The following is a 14,587-nucleotide window of genomic DNA, read 5'->3' on the forward strand; positions in this document are numbered from 1 at the left end:
AGGGGAGCGGGCAGATCCTATAAACACACAGAGCCAGGTCCCCGGGGCCCGTGGGCCTGCTGAGCAGATGGTAGGAACAGATACAGCCCTATTTCCAAAACCACAGCAAATTGAGAAGGTTGAAAATCATGAAGTTGGATTATGCCTGAATGACATCCTCACCAGCCATGTCCCCAGGAGATTGGCCAAGACTTTGATGGGCAGTCCCCGGGCCTCCCCTCTCCCCGACGCAGAAGGTACCGGCCTGAGCCAGCTCTTGACTTAGGTTAAGTTATTTAAAGTTTTGATTGACAGGTGGATTCGAGAAATAGGGGACACAGCAATTCAATCTCCTGGTTAAACCAAAGCTTAGATGAAGACATCTGGTTCTTTAAGCCTTTCTGTTGAAAATAATCATCGTGGGCACCTGGGTGGCGCAGTCGGTTAAGCGTCGACTTCAGCCAGGTCACGATCTCGCGGTCCGTGAGTTCGAGCCCCACATCGGGCTCTGGGCTGATGGCTCGGAGCCTGGAGCCTGTTTCCGATTCTGTGTCTCCCTCTCTCTCTGCCCCTCCCCCGTTCATGCTCTGTCTCTCTCTGTCCCAAAAATAAATAAACGTTGAAAAAAAAAATTAAAAAAAAAAAGAAAATAATCATCGGAGGTACTAAGGTCCGTTTTGAGCTTGCTGGGAATTGTCTCGTGAATGTGCTGGAGCCTTTAGTGATGAAGGACCTTGTGAGGCCACAAAGTAATCATTCCTAACAATAGATCTCATTATAGATATAGATGGGGTAGGTGATAGAACAAAGGTTAGCTGGCCTCTAGAACATTCTGGGAACTCACCTAGGGATAGTCTCTTTGCACATGTTTTCTTCTTTTTCTCAAATGTATAGTTTCCCCCTAAGACTCCCAGTTTTGAAGGACTCTGGGTGAATTGGTGAGTGAATTAATTGCTGAAAGCCCCAGCACCCCTTGTGCTAAGTACAGGGTAACCTAGAACAGTGTGACGTTTTCAGGTTTGGGTAAAAGCAGCCGTGTGACATCTAGGGTATCCAACCAAATCTGCCTGATGCCCAGGGCCCTGAACCAATTTCCCTAATTAGCTGGCGAACGTCCCTGGGTGTTTTGCCTTCCCAGGAAAGGGAAGGGACACACAGAGCCTTCCTCTGCGTGGCCCCGGGGTTTTTATAGCATGTGAGGCGCCGTGAGCGCCTGTCTCTCCAAGCGCTTCCTGGTGCTCGCTCTGCCAGCCGCTCGTGTGAACTCCTTCTCCGTCCCGTGAGCTGCAGTGGCGCGTTGGCCTGGGCTGTGGCTTGAAACCCAAGCCAGTAGGTCAGCACTAGCTGCAGCGTGACGCGTAAGACCCGCGGAGCAGAAGCCACACGCTTCCCCCTCCGGGAGTCGTTGGGCCGCGCGCACTTTATCCGCAACCCTGGAGGGAGCAGCTGAGAAGGAACCTCGCTGTGTGGCTTACTTGGGCACGTCAGTGCCTTGGCTGTGCCCGCCACAGTTCGCGATCCGAGTACCTTCTTGAGAAACCCCATTTCAGGACCTCCCGGGATGAGTCCAGCCCGACAGGCCCCGGCCCTCGGCCCCGGCGTCCAGGGCTGGGCTGCGCCCGTCTCCTGGCTCCCACGGCCCCCGCAACGCTGCCAACCCCGTGTGTTTGCGTGTTTGCAGGGAGTACTACATCACCATGGTGAAGTGGGCCACCAGCACCAAGGTCGCGGTGAACTGGCTGAGCCGGGCGCAGAACGTGTCCCTTCTCACCCTCTGCGACGCCACCACCGGGGTCTGCACAAAGGTACGGGGAGGGAGGGGACAGGGGCCGATGGCAGGAAGGACGGGAGGCGGAAGGGAGGCCGCATTCCGGGGCGTCTGGGCCACCGTCCACAGACTGGCCAGAACCCGCCTGCCGGCCTCTGTTTTGGTGCCACCGTGTGGATGGATTGTGTACTGCCGCAGAAGTCAAGGCTGAGCCCTCCGCGACCGCAGGGGTCGCGTCCTCAGACCTGCATGAGTTCCACAGCCCGTGATGTGTCAACCCCCTTTATCTGCGCCCACCGCATGCTCGAGACGAGCCTTCTCTTCATTTTCCAGTTGATATCAGAGAGGGGGAGGGGCAGCCTGAGCCCCCAGGACACGGGTGGAGCCGGCCCTGCCACCTGGCTTGCCTTGCCCACTTTCGGCGCACCTGGGGCCGCATCCGTCCGTGAAGGTCACCGGTGAGCCCAGCTGTGTTCCTGGGGGCTCGGGCTGACTTAATGTGTAGTTAGAGGAGGTGAACGTAGGGACGATACCATGGAAAGTACCAGAGGGAAGCGAACAAAGAATGAAAATGCAAGCCGAGGGGCGGCCGAGGACACACCCTCCGGCCCGTGGGCGTGAGGCCTCCACACTTCCAGGTGAGCCCGAAGAGGCACACCCCCTCGTGCTAGGTGAGAAAAGGTCAATTATACTCCACGAATAATGCCCAGCAGGTCTTCCGGAAACTCCTTTTGGCCCCTAAGTTTTTATTCCCCAGCCGGGGAGGGAGAGGGCTTGTAGAGAAGGTTCACTGTGGCTTGGGAGGCCCGGAAGCATCTCGCCGCACCGCCTTTTCCAGGTGCACAGAGTGATCTGTTACCGAGACAGACGTCCCCACGTGAGTCACCTGAGAGCAGACTCCAGGTGATCCGGTAGGCATATTGAGGGGGAGGAGGGAAGGAAGGAGTAGATGCAGAGCCAGGAAGCTGGGAATGGTTTCTTATCTACACCTGCTCTCACCTCTGCCCCGACCCGTGCGAGTCCATCATGAGACTCCCTCCTGCCAACCGTACAGGACTTGGGGCTAGAGAACCCCTCCCTGGGCGTCCGGAGGCCGGACCAGCACCGGGAGCAGGCCCACGGCGTAGCTGGTGTTTTTTGTTCTGTTTGGTCTTCCTTTCTGCATCTTTCCACACGGTTCTGGGAGATTTACTTTTCGCTCCCGGGGTTGTTATTCAGGGCTGTGGCTTGAGAAACGTCCACACACCTGCACACTCACAAAGCCCTACAACAAGGCAGCACTTCCGAGCAGGCCCACGCGTGGACTGACGGCCAAATATGGCAGAAGTACGCCATCTTCCACCGGATTCCCGCCCACCATGGGTTTGTCCCCGTTGCCGGGGAGGGCGACGTTTTTCTTGTTCGGGGACACGAGTGTTTGGCGGTGAGCCACAACGGCGGGCCGGGATGCCTCCTCCCTGGGCGGGCCATGGCTCTGTGTGCCTGTGCAGCGACCGTGGAGGGGAATCAAATTGTTTCTGCGCTGTTGGTCACAGACACAAACCATGCAAAAACATCCTTTGTCTAATGCTCTTATTTCGTTTCAGAAACACGAGGACGAAAGCGAAGCCTGGCTCCACAGACAGGTAGCTACTGCACGTTTGCCTTGTCTTTTGTCTGCACCTGCCCCCAGATGCGCCACCACGGCGCTCTCCGAGTTTTCACAACACGATGGCTTCTCAAGCATTGAGTCCCTCAGTAGCCCCGCAGAGGTTTCTGGCCCTGGTGGGTGGTGGGGGCTGCTCGGCCGGCTCCTCCTTGCCCCCCGTGGCCCTTGTGCATGACTGGAGAGTCACAGAACCAAGGAAGAAAGACAGTTTGAAAACCACGGCTCTTGAGAACGTACGGGGCTTGGTGAGAACTCCGTTCTGTTAGATTGATGTCCTTGTGGCGAATTACAAGGAGTCCATAAACGCTGCCTCAACGTACTCTCTAAAACAGGTTGGTAGCCGTACATCTCTCCTCATGATTCTGTGGCTGTCCCGTTGGAGGCGCACCGTGCTGGGGTTCGGCGTGAGCTTTCACGGGAACCTGGCCTTCGGAGCCACCTCCGGCTTCCCGTCCTTACTCGGGCAAGAAGTACACGTTAAACAGGCTCCGGGGTCTTGAGGTTTGAGGTCGGGAGAGGCCGATGGGGACTCCCACTTCTGCAGCCAAAAACAAACTCCCGCAGAAAGCAAAGCTCTCAGGGCTGGTGTTTTGTCTCACTCCACACCCTGGCAAAGAACAGGTGAGAGTTTTGGAGGCTTCCTTCCTTCCTATCCAGCCTGCTGGGATGAAAGCAGTCTGAACATTTGTGGGGAAAATCACACCAGATTGGAGTCTCGAGAATCGGGGTGAAGCGAGTGCCAACAGAATCCGGGGACAGAATAACTGTGGCTGGACGCGGACCCACGGGCGGGACTTCCCTAGCGGCGGAGTCAGCTGTCCGTCCCAGCCTCCCATCGGTTACGTCCAAGGCGGCAACGTCATACACGGGCACACAAGCACACTCACTTTGAAATACTCCTCCTCAGGGGCGCCTGGGTGGCGCAGTCGGTTAAGCGTCCGGCTTCAGCCAGGTCACGATCTCGCGGTCTGTGAGTTCGAGCCCTGCATCGGGCTCTGGGCTGATCGCTCGGAGCCTGGAGCCTGTTTCCGATTCTGTGCCTCCCTCTCTCTCTGCCCCTCCCCCGTTCATGCTCTGTCTCTCTCTGTCCCAAAAAATAAAATAAAAAACGTTGAAAAAAAAAATTTTTTTTAAAAAAAAGAAATACTCCTCCTCGCCGGTCTTTTCCGAAAGAGGAATCGCCCGAATGCCCGATCTTGTTGCCTGTGTGTGAGCGTGGGTGCCACATCCAAGCTAAGAAGACTCCAAGAAAGAGAGCGTGCTTGGAGGACCCCGAAACGTGAGCTGGGAGGTCATGCTGTGAAGTTGCCGAAAGCCCCCCTGGACCAGTGACAGGAGCGCAGATAGCAAACACACGTGCTGGTGCCCCTCTTGTAGCAGACAGAACGTCAGACAGCTTGACGTGAAAGCGAAGAAAAGCCATCATCTGTGTGGTCGTCTGATCGGCCAGTTCCTTACGGATCAGACCAGACAGCGCCTAGGCTCCGTGGATCTCAAAACTGAACCAGCGACTTCTCCCAAGCCCTTGTCCGGCGGGTGTGGGGACGACCTTCCTTCTTGTGGCTGAACGACATTCCACTGTACGGACAGACCGCGGCTTGTTTATCTGTGGATGGGCATTGGGTTGTTTCTGCCCTTTGGCTGTCTTGAGCAGTGCGGCAAGAACCTTCTGCGGGGAGCCCAGAGCCAGACAAAGAGGCCGCCCGTTGTGTGATTCCATTAACACAAAATGTCCTGAATAAATGAGTTCACAGAAAGGGACGGCTGTTTGCTGGCTCCCCGGGCCGGGGGAGGGCGTTGGGGAGCAAATTTATGTGAATTTCACCCCAGTACAGTTTTTAAACAAACAAAAAAAACCCAAATGGAAATGAATCCTCCGGAACAGCAGCTCTCAAAGATGCACGGGGTAGGAAGGTTGATGAGAGGCGGGCATGGATCCCACGTGTGGTAAATGGAAGTAACCCTAAGATATGTTCAGAAGACACGGACAGGTGTTTGGCTGTGGGCGGGGCTGGAGCACTGGCTGGGGGTCCTCGCGGTCTGGAGGCCAAGAGGCCGCCCGCTTTGCTGGTCTCTTCATCGCGGAGACGCCATCATCACCGGGATTTTTCTGTATTTATCAGCCTTGCAGCTCGTGGCCCACCTGAGAACACCAGCCACGCTCCAGACAGACAGCCTGGATGGCCTTGGGACAGCGGCTCTCTCCACACAAAATCAAGTCGGCACTCAAAGCCACGTGGAGAATCACACTTTTACAATGCAGACTTGAAGGCATTTACCGAGCAAACCGCTAACATTTTTTAAACAGCCATTGAGAAATGTGTCGTGCCGTCTTGAGTTTAAGACGGCAGGTCCTATAGAGGACCTGTTCCAAGGTGGTGCTTTCCCCGCTCAGGGCCGGCGAGCGGCCCTGCCTGGGGAGTGTAGGGAGGCCCTGCTTTCTCTGGGTACCACTCCTCAGGCATCACGAACACAGCGCTCCAGGGCCAGTAGGAAGGTCTAGCTTCACCAGTTTCTCACGACGTTCAAAGAGATTTTTCACAAAGGGATCCGTGGACCCTGTTTTTCACACCCTTCAGGATATCACGAGGTCCTGGAGGGCAAGTTAGGAACCACCCAGTTCTCCTAGGAATATTCCAGAAGAATAGGCAGCTCCCCCCTGATGCATACACTCCGTCACCACCACCCGTGACTTTGCAACGTCTGTCCTGATGTGGATCCACGGGGATTCAGTGTAGAGCCCTGGACCCCGTCCTCTGGCTGAAGATGCATCCTGTAGGCTGACATCAGACAGTCTTTCTTCCTTTACCAGAATTTTGGTTTTGTGATTTCAAACTCCAGGCTGGGAGATTGGACAAGGGGCGTGTCCGGAACCACTCTCTGGAAAGAATTCACAGGTGTGGTACCAACATTTCACAAAGACTCTCTCACCAGTAGAAAGGGCTCCTTCTTCACGGATCCTCTGCGAGTGGCATGGAGGTGGGGAGAGGGGGCATCGTGTGTGGCAGATTCCCTGTTACCGAGAGGGACCGGAGAGCTTCCCCCAGAAGCCCTGAGTGTCAGCACTGACATCCGGCTCTCCTCCTCAAAAACCATTGCACTCTCCTACCAGGAATACATTTACTGCCCCAGAAAGCGGGTCTCAGGCTGAGGGCAGGTGCACCGTGCTCCCTGATGAATGTAAAGGTGACATCGAAATGATGAGGGCCCCCTCAGTATGCAAGCAAAGCGTCTGGCCGGAATTAATTATTTATTACCTTTATTCAGAGTATTTTTCTCTGCCAAAAGTGCAAACACTTCCCCAGAAAACGGAGGCAATATTGCAGTATCCGCCCTGGGGCTTGGCAAATAAAAGCACATTTAAAAAGCCAGAGTCCCCACTCACTTTCCAATTGCCCCTGCGTCTAAATACCACGCTGCCAGCTCTAAATAGAAAAATAAATATTTGCAGATTAAAGGTTTCATTTTATTGCAAATATTCATGAAGATTAAATGTCATTTTAATCACATGTTAGTTTATTTCTCCGGGCGCATCACGCTGGCGTCTCCTCGCTCACTGTGGGGAAATGTGCGTTCCTGGCACCAGCTGGGGCCTATTTACCATTTGTTCTCGGCCGCGTGAGCGTGCGGCTCCTTGAATCAGAAAATATAGATCGTCGCCGACTAATTGGTGTTCACGGATGGAAACTTCCAAGCCGGAGCCGCAGAGATGCTGAGATGCCGCTGTAGCAAAATGCCTTTTCCCCCATCGGGGAGGTGGCCCGACCCCGGGGCCGTGGCCGCTCAGCTCTGGGGGGGGCCGGGCAGGGATAGGGCAACACACTTCAGGCCTCGGCTTTGAATCCAGCCGAGAATTCCTTCCCCGGGGGAGAGCTGGGAATGCCCATTCCTCTCCGAGGAGAAGTGGCAAGAGACCCCAGCAAACGGGCCATCCGGCAAATGCCCGTGTGGCACGCTCTTCTGGTTCAAGGTTCCTGGAAGGAACGTTTCCTGCACCTGCACCTTAGAATGAATACAATGTGTCCTTGTTTGCTGTTCTGTTCTCTTTTTACTTGTCTCCCTGGCGGGCTATTCCGTGTTCTTTACTAAATTAAAGAACAAAAGACGAGACCGAACGTGGTAGAATTCGTTTTCAGGCACAAACCTGTGAGTGTTCGGGGTTCGGTTCTTCAAGGTGGAGGCGGGTGTGCCTGGACAGGTGCTGCCCTGGGCTCTGCTCTCACGGAGCCGCGGTGAGAGGGGCAGGTGCCCCGGGCGCTCTCCGTGCAGAGGTCCTGCCCCGCCTGGGGGCCTGCGACAAGCCCGCTCCGCGCTCGGCGCCTTCCTGAAGGCTCTGCTGGATTCCTCATTGTTTCTCGGGAAACAGAAGCTTTGACTCGTGCTTCCCAAGGAGAGGAGAGGCCCCACTCACTGTTGATTCTTTCCACCGCACCCCCCATTACAAACGGCAGAGGAGATGGCTCTCAGGATGTATCGTCTGTGGTAGACCTTTTCCACACACAACGAAGCTTTTTCACACTCTGCTTTTGTCCGTAGAACGAGGAGCCGCTGTTCTCCAAGGACGGCCGGAAGTTCTTCTTCGTCAGAGCCATCCCACAGGGGGGACAAGGGAAATTCTATCACATCACCGTCTCATCGTCCCAGGTAATCCCGACCGTTTCTAAAACTTCCCGCTGTGCTGGTGACAGCCCCTAGTGGGGACCACTCTGTGTGCCCTGATCATCTGCAAGGTCCCCAGAGTGAGCCCGGGTCCTTGAACTGGGAGGTGGTTTCCCCAAGGTGGGGCAGAATGGGGCGCTCGCAAAGCCCAGGGCTTGAGACGCTGGGTCGCACGTGTGCCCTTTCTGTTACGGCTCGAAAATGCGATGACACTTTGGGGCCCCTGGGTGACTCAGTCGGTTAAACGTCCGACTTCAGCTCAGGTCACGATCTCACAATTCGTGGGTTCAAGCCTCGCATCCGGCTCTGTGCTGACAGCTCGGAGCCTGGAGCCCATTTCAGATTCTGTATCTCCCTCTCTCTCTGCCCCTCCTCCACTCACGCTCGGTCTTTCTCTCTCAGACATAAACATTAAAAAAAAATTTTTTTTAAATAACACTTCTGACAGTAGCATAGGGGGCTGTGGGACCCGGTGTCGGGGATGAGCCCTGGGACTCGGGTCTGCTACTTTGTAGACGATCCTGTGCCCTCGACCCTCCCTCCCCGTCTGTTGTGCTGTCTCCGACCCTCTCTCCCAGGGACACGGGTCTCCCAGGGACACGGGTCTAGTGCCTCACGGTGCGGTGTCCTAGGACATGCTGTCTTTGAGCCCGGTGTAGGCTCTATGCCATTACTCTGCTCCCACCTGCTGCCACTCACCTGATTCTGGGGTCTGGTGGCTTAGGAGCAGGGCATCGCTGAGCTTAATGTACGCGGAGTTAGAACCGGAAGCAGAGATCTTAGTGAACGCTGTTTGTTGCAGACCTGTCGCCCCAGGAAGCTCAGGGCACTGAGTGGGGAGGGCTGCCTTTAGGAAGAAGGTGCAGAGAGGGCGTGGCATTTCTGTGACCATGACCCTCGTCTTCCGAGCGTGGATTCCATTTCTGAGAGAGCTTAAATTATTTGGGGCCCAGGATAGGTGAATTAAAATTTGGTTTTAAATAGTTATCAAAAATATCCTGTAGCTACTAATAGAAGACTCCTATTTAGGATTTGGGCCAAAAGACAATTTCAAAAGAACATGCTGAGGACGCCCCACTTAAGGGCAGGTGTGACACAGGGAACAGTAGCAGAGACCCAGCAGTGACCGTGGGGGGCCTGGTTCCCCGAGGCAAGGCTGCAGGGGCCTGAGTCTCCAGCCCAAGTGACCGCATGACTGACGGTGACTGCTCTCTGGCCGACTTTCCGTTGGTCACTGTGGCACCAGAGTCCTGTTTCCACATTTTGGATCACGTTAACCTAGATCGAAAACGTTTATGTGTTTGCATGTGGCCGTGTCCCTGAATTCATGCACAGAGTGCCCTGTTAACATCCCTGCAGGAAGCAGGCCCGCCTTCATCCAGGAGAGCACCCCCCTGGCCAGGAGCCCCTCAGGCCACCCCTGTCATCCAGAATCCCCCGCACCCCCGCTTCCCTGCTCCCCGCAGGCTCTCCCTTCCCCTGAGACCCCCATGGGCTCTGCCTGACTTAGTCACCATCCGATTCCCACCTGCCTCCCTGAGCACCTGCCCTCCAGCACAGCTGGCCGGTGCCTCACCCTGCACCTCCACACCGCGTTCCAGGTCACGTCGCTCCTGTCGCGATGGCCGCACCTCCCTCCATTACGGTTTATTGTCAGAATTATTCCACATTGGGAGGCACTTAGGGAGAGAGAGGATTCGAACCGTCCTTGTAAATGGTGGCAGAGAATGACAGACGTGTCTCCTCCCTCCTTCCCTTCCTCTCTCCTTCCTGTCTTCCCCCCCCCTTCCCGCCCTCCCTCCCCCCTCCCTTCTTCCCTCCCTCCCTCCTCCCTCCCCTCCGTCTATTTCCTTGTCCTGTTTCATACCCCCCCATATTCCTCTTTCCTCCCTCCCAGTCTTCCTGTAGTAATGACTCTGCTAATGAGATTCACAAATTTTACAAAACAGCATCAGCGGCATGTGCACAGTGGCCATTGCTGCCTCTAGTGACACCCATGTGTCATGGTTGGTGGCCCCGGCCGTCGTGGCACCAGGTGACAAGTACCACGGACGTGGACTCTGGAGGAGGGGGAGGGCTAGGACCTGGGGGTGTCAGCCGAGGCTTTGTGGACAGGCTGGATGCAAACCCCGGTCAGAGGAGGGGACTTGGGGGGGGTGGGGACCCCACGGAGGGGCTCGGGCTCACCAGCTCTGCCATGTCCTGTCTGTGTTCCAGCCCAACAGCAGCAACGACAACATTCAGTCCATCACATCTGGAGACTGGGACGTCACCAAGATCCTGTCCTACGACGAGAAGCGGAACAAGATGTAAGTGGGGCGGGCCGCGGGGCCGGCAAGACCCTGGCGAAACGCAGCCCTTACTTCCGGTCAGACGACACTCACTAGGTTCTGTCTCCCAGCGGCCCCACCTCCAAAGTTGCCAGACACTGAGCAGAGGAAGCTGAGCGGCCGGCCCTGTGGGGTGACACAGGGGGACAGGCGGTGGCAGGACGGCTCTGTACTCCTTGTGAGCTCCAGGCCCCGTGCGGGGCGCGTTGTGACCGTCCTGTCCTGCGGCTCAGCAGTCCGGGGGAGGGAGGGAGGTCACTGCTTTCCCCACTCCTAATGTAAATGGGCCGACACACAGAGCGGTTGAGTCGTTGACTGCGGCTTATCCAGACGGTGACAGGGAGCCAGGATTCAGCTCCGACGGTGGAGGCCAGGCCCGGGTGCCCGCGCTCCAGTGGCAGACGAACGCCACTGCCCCAGGCTTTACGTCTGGACTGGTGTCGAGGGTGCTCGGGTCCCGGCCCTCCGGGAGGCCAACGGCTTGTAAAGGGATGCCCACACCTGAGTCCAGTTGTACACCGTCCTCGGCCCCCGGCGGAGCCCCGGTGAGGCCCCTGGGTATGCGGCTCTCCCCGCCCGCGCCCGGGGCTGGGCCTGAGCGGGACAGGAGGTCCCGTCACCACGCACGGGCAGAGTCCCGGGGAGCGTCTGCAGACAGAGCCCTGCAGGGGACGCGAGCCCACCCTGGGACCACTAATCCCTGTTGTCCCCCCGGTCTTTGCAGCTACTTCCTGAGCACCGAGGACCTGCCTCGGAGGCGACAGCTCTACAGGTACGTGGGCCAGCCGCACACGGGGCTCCGCCTTCAGAAGGCCTGGTGACTCATGCAGGGACGCGGTACCCCCTGGGGGGGGGGGCGCAGGGGACCGCCACAGAGGCAGCTGTAAGGTCCAGAGACAAATAACGAGAAATGCAGAGGCCGCCAAATTTGAAGCTTGATTTTTCTGCACTTGTCCAACGCGGGGGTGTTTGCTCCCCACCCCCGACGTGCTTTCTCGTGTTGATAACCCAGCCTCTTTCTTCTCAACTTTATGCAAATGTGACGTGGCGGGCTCATTCCCGCGGGGGGCTGATGGGAGGCAAGTCGGGTCGGGCGTGCCCCGTGTCGGGCGGGGAGGAGGCCCTCTACGGGCTCCGCGTCGCCACCGTCTTGCTGTGACAGCGGTCAGATCCGGAACCCCAGACGAGGCAGAGGAAGGGTGCCGTCTGAACCCTGGAGAGGCGACTTCTTCCAGGGTCTGTTCTCCCTGGCATCAGGTCCCGTCACCTGCCCCAGTCACTGTTCCCACCGGGGAAAGCCTTGGGTTCTGAACTGGGATCCCCAGACGTGGAAATAGCACAACCTCTTACCTCCTCCGTGTTTCCCAGACTAGAAGGTCGGTGGGTGCTGGTCACAGCCCGCAGGCACACCAGCCGCCCCGCGGGGACCCGAGGGCCCGAGGGGGTGACTCAGGCTGGATGGAGCCGATGCCTGGCTCCCCTCCCTGCCGCGGGGACACTGGGGAATCCCTCTCAGGAGGACCAGCGTGTCCCCTCCCACCCACCGGTGTGTGTACTGAGGGCACAGGAGGCCAGCACAGGGGAGTCCCTCTGGAGGGGAGAGAACTCTGGCAAACCCACGTGGTCGCAGGCCCGCTGCTCCATGTAGCTGGGCGTGTCTGCCAGCATAACTTAGATCAGTCCTGTCACCCCAAGAATGAAGGGGTTCGAGGCGGACCGCCTCCCTTTCCCTCCGCCTTATGAATACCGTTAGAAGGCCGTCTTCTCCTGGGCGCGAGCTACCGTCACCCTCGTGGGCAGGTCTCCTGCGGGGCCTGTGGGGGGAGGGGACCTTCCCCGGCAAAGTGCTCAGGCAGGAACCCCCTCCAGGTACATGCAAAGCCTCCTCGGGATCTTCATTTCGGGGAACACATTTCAGGCCTTCTTGACGTGAGCGTGTGCTTGTTCCATGTGGTCCCGGGGTTCCTGCTCCGCCTCCCCTCCCAACAAGTGAGAAGCTCCATGTCTCCGTGTGGCTCCGAAGCAGCCGGAGCCCGGTTCAGCCCATGCCCCTGGGGTTCCTGACGCGTCGTGCACCAGTGCTAGGTTCTCCTAGGAAATTCGGAGATTCGGAAGACGAGCTCCTGTTCTCAAAGAGCGAGCCATTTTCTCAGACCAGAGGCGTGGGTCCAAAGTACTAGATAACGGCACCAGGCACTGTGCGCCTTCCCCCTTCCCAGCGGGGGCACGCACAGGCGCAGGTGACCAAGCGTGCACTGTCACGTGTGCACCCAGAGAGCACGCGTGCCGTGAGCTCTTCCGAGGGGGGCCCGCCCGCCAGGGAAGGGGAGAACAGAGCAGAGCATTCGGGCCTTCCCGGGGGGACGGGCGGGAGAAAGGCCCACCGTGGAGCGTCAGGGACTCCCGAGCGCCCTTGAAAGGAGAGAAGCCACCAGCCCTGACGGCCGAGCTGGGGGTTTGGACCCTGCGCCCTGGGCCGGTCTCCTCGCCGCCTGGGTTCACGCCCCGCCGTCTCTGTTCCTCCAGTGCCAGCACGGTGGGCAGCTTCAACAGGCAGTGCATGTCCTGTGACCTGGTGGAGAATTGCACCTACTTCAGTGCATCCTTCAGCCACAGCGCGGACTTCTTCCTCCTCAAGTGCGAAGGTAGGCTGCGGCCCTCTGGACCCGCCTCTAAGTCAGCGCTGAGATCCGCGGGCGTCCCGGCCACCCCACCGTCAGGGGGGTGGCGGTGGGAGCCCGTCCCAGACCAGGCAGGGACCCGCCCAGGTGGGCTCACGCGGGCAGGGTTACCGGACCATCTCTGTGGTTTATGGCTTATCAGGGCGTTTACCCGCTAGGCCACTTAATCCCAGAGTTCCTCCACATTCTCCAAACAAAAAGTCCTAGGAAGTAGATAAGTGTCCCACACGTTGACGAACCTTCGCCATTTATAAAGGTAATAAACGTCTCAAAGCTCAACTTCTTAAGCATATTTAAGGGTCGAGGTGATCTAGAAGTCTCAGGCAGAAAAGAAATTAGCATCCTATAACCTAACGTGGGGGTAACTTATCCCAGAAAGTTCCTGATCACACCCGTCAGCATACACGAAGCAGTGGGCATGTCCCACGGTGGAAAAACCAGTGTCTTTGAGTCTTGTCCTCGTATGTTGGAAGGATAAGGTCTGAATCCACAAATAAATACGGTTGTTACAAAGCGTGTCTCAAGAGCTCCTGAGACCATGTTGCTTCAGGTGGAACTGACTGGGACCAGGACCAATTCAGGCCCACGACTCGTGGGTGCAGAAGGAGGAATGTCTGTGAGAGCACTGTCTTCGTCGGCCTTCGCCAGCTGCACACCGGTGTGTGACCTCATCCCCTTTTTGTGAGTATCTTCCAAAATCGTGAAAAGCCAGGAAGACTCGGCCCCTTGACCACCACAGGCTCAGCCCCAGACGTTCTCCCAAGACGATGGGGAACCTCTGAATTACAACTGTAGCCACCCCCTCCCCCAGTCCCCTCGAAGGAAGGTGGTACCAAACTCCTCTTTCCTGTGCTGCCCGGGAAGCAGACAGCAAGTGGCCGAAAGAGGAGAGAGCCTAAGAACCGGTCCACTGGCTTCATCCGTCGACAGGAGGTTGGGTGATGCACAGGGAACCAGCATCAAGGTCTCCCGGCTACCGGGCCAGCGACACCTGCCGCCCCGTGGCAGGATCTTTGGGAAATTACAGCCTGGGAAAATGTAGGGTTTATGTGGCCAGGAAACCGACCCACTAGGAGCTGAGACAAGAGTCTGACCAGAGCTACACAATCACGCATCTGGAATCTTGTCCCCAGAAGGAAACACAGAAGCATCATGATAAAATACAGAAGAGAAAAATCAAAGTGCATTTAAAGAACATCCCAGACAAGGATCCATTGTTTAAAATCCATTTAAATATTGAGCATGTTGCCTTATCGTAAGGTAAGCTTAAACTAGCCCTCTTCTCTACAAAATTTCTCTGTATATATTTTTTGTATGATAACCTATTTTCTGATGAAAGTAACTTGAATACCCAAATTGACCTTTCCCCCAAAGCCTGACCAAACCCTCATTTTTAAAAAGGGACTTTCCAAAAGACAAACAAAGAAACATAAATGTACAAAAGATGCAATGATGAGAGACCATGGACTTAGCCGCAGTGAAAGCGAATCCCCGTCCTGCGCTGAGGGACAGTTAACCCCGT

At 56.8% G+C, this 14,587-nt stretch overlaps 1 protein-coding gene across 3 annotated transcripts in view; it reads left to right on the forward strand.

Moving 5' to 3' along the window:
- The window catches only part of DPP6 (dipeptidyl peptidase like 6), a 941,878-nt gene that overhangs the window by 866,197 nt on the left and 61,094 nt on the right, over positions 1 to 14,587 (forward strand). For all 3 annotated transcript variants that reach the window (XM_040464519.1, XM_040464518.1, XM_040464517.1), the window contains exons 11-16: positions 1,661 to 1,784; positions 3,334 to 3,372; positions 7,932 to 8,039; positions 10,272 to 10,363; positions 11,109 to 11,156; positions 12,911 to 13,029. In XM_040464519.1, the coding sequence (XP_040320453.1) occupies positions 1,661 to 1,784; positions 3,334 to 3,372; positions 7,932 to 8,039; positions 10,272 to 10,363; positions 11,109 to 11,156; positions 12,911 to 13,029 (530 nt within the window). The remainder of the gene's footprint in view (positions 1 to 1,660; positions 1,785 to 3,333; positions 3,373 to 7,931; positions 8,040 to 10,271; positions 10,364 to 11,108; positions 11,157 to 12,910; positions 13,030 to 14,587) is intronic.

This window comes from Herpailurus yagouaroundi, unplaced genomic scaffold (assembly GCF_014898765.1).
Source record: "Herpailurus yagouaroundi ecotype Mexico unplaced genomic scaffold, PumYag 483, whole genome shotgun sequence".
NCBI lineage: Eukaryota > Metazoa > Chordata > Mammalia > Carnivora > Felidae > Herpailurus > Herpailurus yagouaroundi.